This window comes from Pseudorca crassidens, chromosome X (genome assembly GCF_039906515.1).
Source record: "Pseudorca crassidens isolate mPseCra1 chromosome X, mPseCra1.hap1, whole genome shotgun sequence".
Taxonomy (NCBI): domain Eukaryota; kingdom Metazoa; phylum Chordata; class Mammalia; order Artiodactyla; family Delphinidae; genus Pseudorca; species Pseudorca crassidens.
The window spans coordinates 70,627,014-70,633,583 of record NC_090317.1 but is presented as its reverse complement, the minus strand read 5'-3'; the positions used below and the strand labels follow the sequence as shown (position 1 = coordinate 70,633,583).

Here is a 6,570-nt window from a genome sequence, read left to right as displayed (position 1 = left end):
AGATTGTTGGGAGGCTGTGGAGGGAATGCACGGGTTTGCATGAAAGCAGAGAGGGTGTGTTGGTGCAAGAGAACAATTAGTGTAGTGAGGAGTTGGCTTTTGACTAGATCAGGGTCTGGCATTCACTAGGGGGGATCAACAAACATCTACTTGATAAATAATTGAGGGAATTAATGAAAATAATGATTGAAACAGGAGCTTGAGATCCAGCAGAATATGATTTCATGAGATGCAAAGGGGTGTCAGTTTAAAGAGGGAGCAAGAGAATAATTAAGATTTCAATGGGGTGCAAGAAAAAAAAATCGGAATGGAAGGTGAGAGGAAGATTGAATGTAGGGCATACAGGAGACTAATAATAGAATTGAATGCAGAGGGGCATAGAATCATGAGTAGGGAGTGAATGAATGCAGGAGGTTAGGAAGACAATTGTGGAAGTGGATGCCAGGAATAATAGCTGGGCATAGCAGAATACAAGATGATACATGAGAAAGGGAAGTAGTAATTGTTGAAGGGGGCGTGAGAGTGCATGTGCATGCCTGTGAAGGGTGTCTATGTGGAGTGAAGGTAGGCAGAGAGACTAGTAATTGGATTGAAAATATACAGGACCCATGCCCAGAGTTTCTTGCAACCTGCCTATGCGTGAGTGGAGCGCCCTGGGAAGGAGGCTACACGAAGTAAGAAGGGAGGGTACAATCTCATTTCAACGGTGAGCTGGGTGGAGAAGAATCCAGCCGCCTCAGATAGGGCTTCCCAAGGGCAGAGGAAGTACGTTGTGGGTAGGGGATCATGTGGCCACCCTGACCTCCACTCCTTGCTCTAGAACCATGGATCCCAATGAAATGCCTGCTGTGCCCTGCAGCCCCCCTGACTCCACCACTGGACTTGAGACCGGAGCCCCATGGGGGATTGAACCTGGCCCCAGAAGAGCTAAACGTCGCAGAGCCCGCTGCCACAAACACGGCATCACTGCCCAAGTCAAGGACCAGGAGCACTACTGCCTTTTCGAGGGTGGCGAGTGTCACAAGTGTGCCCTCTTCTCGTGAGTATGGTGTCTGACAAGGGGAGGGGAGTGGGCTCCTCTAAAGGTGACTGACTTTAGACCTGCAATCCCCCACTTTAGGGAACACTGCAGCATCTTGCCTGCTGAGAGTACCTTGAAGTCGGAGCAGGGGCCACTCCGAAAGAGGCACCTGACTGAAGGACTGATAAGGAGTGGGACCACCTCTCCCAAAGCTCACAGTCATGTCAACAAGTTGGCCATTCAAGCAGGAGTCCCCAGTGAGTATCTCTGGCCAGGGAGGGTGTCTGAGTTTTGGGTGTAGGGAGCATGAGTACTTCTGTCACCAGTCCTACCACCCAATTTCGATGTGGCTTTGGGCAAGTTACTCCTTGGGCCTTAGCTTCCCCAACTATAAAACCTCATCAATATTATCTACCAAGTGTTGGTGGGCTGGAGACATCTGGGGGGGGTGCGGTCAAAAAGGTCCACAGTGGGATGAGGCCTCAGATTGGGTGGGAGGTAGAGTCGGGGGGAGACGGTCAGGGAGAAAGGCTCACCTAAGCTGTCCCCAGTCTCTCACAGTTGGGAAGGAGAACATCAGCTTGAGGCCCACCCCTGTGCAACCCCTGGGGAGGAGTCTGGGGCCAGTGTGGGAAGCTTCCACCTCAGCCACTGCCCAGACCCCTTCCTGTGTCCTGAAGACCTGGGTACCATCTCTAACCCTACTGCAACTTGCCATATGACCCTGGGGGAAAAAAAATACTTCTCTCTGGGTCTCATAGTCCCCAGTCCCAAAATGAAGAGTAGGACTAGCTGGTCTTCAAGGTCTTCCCAACTCTGACATCCTGGGCTCCTATCGTTGTCCTAAAACATGCCCACATCTCCTTTCCATGGCCGGCTTGGTCCCTGACTCCAACCTGTGCTCTCTGCTCCTGCAGGCAAGCTCCCAAGGAGCTCTGCTGATCGGTCTGGCCTCGGAATCTTTGTCTCTGTCCTGGACTCCAGCACCCTTGAAGAAGCAACTAACAATTTCTCTTTCCAGGAAGACACACAGACCCCCTGCCCTGCCCAGCAGGTGAGTAGAGTGAGAAGGACCATGGAGCTAGTTGTATATTTTGTTATTGAGTGCCCAACCTTCTGGTTAAGGCCATGGCAGCAAGAAAGAGGAAGTGAAGGCAGTGCGGTGCAAGTGGAGGAGGAGGAGGAGGAGGAGAAGGTGGCATCTCAGACTATGGGGCAACGACAGAGCTCTCCCAGATTTGCCATTTCCAATTTGTGAGACTTTGGAAAAGTAACTTTACATCTCTGAGCCTCTATTTTCCTATCAGTGTACTGAGAGGGGACAATATTCTACACCTATAACATTGACAAGAGGACTAGCACAAGGCCTGCCACATAGCAGGCCTTTGACAACTGGAGGCTGTTATTCCACATGAAACAAATCGATGGGATAGAAGCTCCTGCTGAGAAGGGGGGCCATGATGGTGAGGCCCACCATCTCACCCAGGCGAGAGTCTACTAACCGTCAGAGAAAAGTTCCTGGAGATGAGCCAAGCTGGCCCTTCAAGTGCCTTGGGAAACTTGATTGGGGAATATGGAGGCAAGAACCAGTCCTTGGACAGGGACAGTAATCACGTCACTCCAGGTGCCTTGAAGATTAAAACACAGACACCTCTGACTTCCCATAATCTTTACTGTTGCCTTGGGAGTTTTGAAAAAGCTGGGAGGAATTAGTGTCTCAGGAAAGATATAGAAAAAGAAAGGTACAGAAAAGAAGACAGTCCAAGCAGGGGAACGGACTTGTCCAAGCCACAACGACTAATGGCCAGCTGGCATTCAGATTCCCACATGCAGATATTGCAAAATCCTTGCTCCTCTCTCTCTACTGGTAGTATGTGCCTGCCAGAGGGGTAAATCCCCTGGCTTCTCCTTTCCTTGTTCCTAGATGCTCAACTCTGATCCTCCAGCCCTGTGCCACCCTTAACCCCCTTCTACTGCAGCCACGGATTCTGGGGAAATTGTGGGGTCCAGAACCCTGGCAGGGGCCAAGCTTAGTGAAGGAGAAGAGCAGAAGGCCTCAGGGTAGCTGGGGACTGAAGGGGCACGGGGGAGGTGTGGGTTCCCAGCTCCCATTCTCTCACATCCTTTGCTTCGCAGGCTCCCAAAGCTTCCGACCAGGTCTCGGTTTCTGCCTCCTCAGAGTGGCAGCGAAAACTGGAAGCGGCCGAGGCTCTGCTGGCTCTGAGAGAATCTTCCCAGGCCCCTTCTGGCTCCATCTCTGTGCTCCAGCCCTGAGTTGCACCAGGTAGCCTGGTCTTTGAAAGGAGAACATGGGGTTGGGGATAGTTGGGAAATGGGAGGCGGTTGTGTTAAGCAGGGCCTGACTGGGAAGTCAGAGTAGGAGGGGGGTTGGGGGTTGAACCTCTTTGGGCCCAGGCAGCCAAGCTCCTCAGTCTGACTCTTGAAGTGGCAGTACATGGTTGTTCAGTGAATCATCGGTTTATCGAGCATTGTGCTCAACACCAAATGTCCAGTGCCCTGATGTCAAGAAATAAGGAAACCAAGTCCCTAAGAGTAGCAGGGACCTACCCTAGGGCATGCAGCATATCAAGTGGAAGAACCAGGTCTCCTGATTCCCGGCCCAGGACTTTCTATCCAGACCCCTGAAGTCTGCTGTGACCTGGGGAGGACATACATAGGTGGCAAGAGCCTAGTGCAGAAGGAGATCTGGTTCCTGCCTTCAGGGAGCTTCCAGTCTCAAGGTGGAGCATGGATGCCTTCACAAGGCGTGTTTTGCGGCTGTATCTCACTGATGAGCCTGGGGAGGAAGGACTGGAGGCGAGATAGACACCTGGGGAGGCTGAGAGGGAAGGCTGGGCACGACCAGACCAAAATGGTGCATTCGGTATGGAGTGTGAGTGAAGCAGCCACCCTGAAGGAACTGCTGGAACAGAGGGGATGAGGGTGGAGAGGCTACCAGTCACGGAGGTCTGGCATGCCAGGCTTAGGAGGTTAGATCAGCCACTGTGGGTGATGAGGAGCCAGGGAATGTCTGAACTAGGGAGGAGCATATTCAGAGACACTGGGCTTGACAAAAAGAAATGTGGTGGCTGTGATGGAAGGTTTGGAGGAGGCAGGACTTGAGGTGGGCAAACCAGCAAGGAAGAGTTCTGTGCAATACAGTCCAGGTGACAAAGCCTTGATTGGGTGGAACAAAAAAGAGGGGAGAGCCAGGAGGGAAAATGGGTGTGACCTGACCCTGACCCCTTTCTTCGTGTCTACAGCTCCTGCTGGAGATAGAGGACTTCAGCCTCCTAACCCCTCTCTTGGACCTGCGCCAGCCAGCTCTGTTTCTCTGCCTAATGGACACCTGGGGTGCATCTCCCCCTTGAGCTAGAAGCCCAGAGGGGGAGAACTCACTAAAATACTGCCTATGTATGCATTTGCAAAATGCTTAATGTCCAAAATTCTTAACGTCTTTTTCTAAGCCCTTAGGCGCTTATATAAGCTTTCAGACCCGTTTTTTTATGCGGGGCAATTCCTTGACTGAGGATGGATATTCTTGTACCTCCATCCTTTACTTTCTTGGATCCCAGGGCCTTTTAATGTCTCTTATGAAAACAGGGTTGTACAATCTAAGCTGATCAGTCTCTAAATAGGGTTCTGTGTGAGTCCATATGTTCATCTGCCAGAGGTTTTATTGGATTCGTGATTGTGAACATACTGACACGCTCATATACTTATCCATGCATGTGAAAATCTGAGGATGTTTTCATTTTGTGTCTAGGTTTGTGTGTGTGAGCAAATAATAAACCCTTGTTGTAAGGCACTGAGATATAGGAGTTGTTTGTTACCACAGTATAACTTAGACTCTCCTGACTCTAACAGACTCGTTCAATTCACTTTTCAAAGGGAAAAGCTCTTTACTCAATAACTGGGATTTCTTAACATGGCTAGATAAGAAAATGGTAGAGGAAAAAAAAAAGCGTAGGAGATTTATTCATTCAGCAAGTAAGTGCCTACGCCTTTCCTGGCATAGACTGCTTCCAGTTGTCCAGAGGGCCACAAATTGAGATGTCTGCAGAATCAAGCAGATTATATAAATGAGTAGAGCAGGCCAGATGGGGTCTGGCCAATTGACAGTGCATGCTCTACCTAAGGGGGCAGCTGTCACTTGGCTCTAGCCAATTGTTGCCATGCAGGAATGTGGGCTCATTGTTGCCCCATCTCCTGATTTTTCAAGAGAAGATGAAATTCTAGATTTCTATGTAAAATATCTCAATTTTCAAATGTTGGCTCTGGTTTCCTCTTTAAGCCCTTTACATGGGCCAAACAACACATCCAAGCAGGCCAACTTTGGCCAATGGAATGCCAGTTTGATTCTAGTCCAATATGTATTTTACAGTGGGGGGAAACTGAAGCCAATCAGGACAAGAAGAATCAAAGAGGGGAGATGAATTAGACCTGGGGACTACTTTTGAAGGACCCAGGAAATACAAGGAAGAATCATTATCATTTCGTTATTCTGTGTTCACCGTATGCTAAGCACATATAACCTCACAACAGCTCTGTAAGCTAAGCATTATTATCACCTTTTACATATGAGGAAATGCGCTCAAAGAGTTGCACAAGTGTTTGAAGGGAAATGTTTAGCCAAAGATGGGTGGAGACTCCCTTCTCTTTGCCTTGCCCTAAATTAGCTAATAAATTTACTTTTTTACAAAGTGTCGAGTGAGAAGTTCAAAGCTTCAAGCCACAGACGCCCAGTCAGAAGGGTCTTTCAAGAATCATCCCTTTATTTCATACTCAAAATAACAATCTATAGGAATTGATCAGATCTACCTGCACTTGTTTCTCAGTCCTCTGCTGATGTTCATGATCCTGCCCACCCACCCCCACCACACCCCGACACGTGTTGAGCTATACCTCTTTTAAAAGTCTCTTAATGGCATAGTATGGGCGTCTTAGGACATTGTTATAAATGGTAGACGTTAAACATCTTTCGTGAACCATCCTTTGGTCGCAGGTTTAAAATATCACTTTACATAACAGTTGTGAGTTAGCCCTTGACTCTGGTATGGTATATAACAACACTGGTTGGATCTGAGGATATCCACCACACCAGGGTATCTGCAGAGTGGATCAATCTCAACCAGTGCCATGCAGGTAAATGTTTAACAACAGGCTCTGTGGGGGAGGACGAGGGTTGGAAGAATCGCACTGTGTTGTAGCATTTGCCGATTTCAAGCTACCAACTTGATGGCCTTTGACGCAGAGTTGGGAAGAGATGCGTTTCCATCATTCGGTTACCATAAATAAGAACAATCTCAAGAGCATAGCTAATAGAAAAATGTAGGAAAATATTAGGAGTCGATGACTTTTGATCATGTATTATGTTCGTTTTCAATATAATGTACGTAATGTAATTGTTACTGTATACGATTTAGTTTTAATGACAGCTGTGTTTAAAAGTTGGCTCACAAAATTCCCGACAATGTGATAGTCGCCTCTTATGTTCCAGTAAGAGTACCCTCCAGCACTCCACTGCTTTCGGCTCTTGCCCAGAGAGG

The 6,570-nt window shown here is 48.6% G+C and overlaps 1 protein-coding gene across 1 annotated transcript; it reads left to right on the top strand.

The window, feature by feature from the left end:
- The first annotated feature begins 824 nt into the window (after positions 1 to 824).
- LOC137217033 (doublesex- and mab-3-related transcription factor C2-like) lies at positions 825 to 4,757 on the top strand. Its single transcript, XM_067723243.1, has 5 exons — positions 825 to 1,039; positions 1,121 to 1,278; positions 1,939 to 2,075; positions 3,158 to 3,305; positions 4,285 to 4,757. The coding sequence occupies exons 1-4, from the start codon at positions 825 to 827 to the stop codon at positions 3,293 to 3,295; spliced, it is 648 nt and encodes a 215-aa protein (XP_067579344.1). The 3' UTR covers positions 3,296 to 3,305; positions 4,285 to 4,757.
- The last annotated feature ends 1,813 nt before the right edge of the window (positions 4,758 to 6,570 follow it).

Coding starts and splice junctions, on each gene's coding strand:
- LOC137217033 (XM_067723243.1), top strand. CDS start 825: ATGGATCCCAATGAAATGCCTGCTGTGCCCTGCAGCCCCCCTGACTCC. Junction 1,040..1,120: donor CACAAGTGTGCCCTCTTCTC/GTGAGTATGGTG, acceptor CCCCCACTTTAG/GGAACACTGCAGCATCTTGC. Junction 1,279..1,938: donor CATTCAAGCAGGAGTCCCCA/GTGAGTATCTCT, acceptor CTGCTCCTGCAG/GCAAGCTCCCAAGGAGCTCT.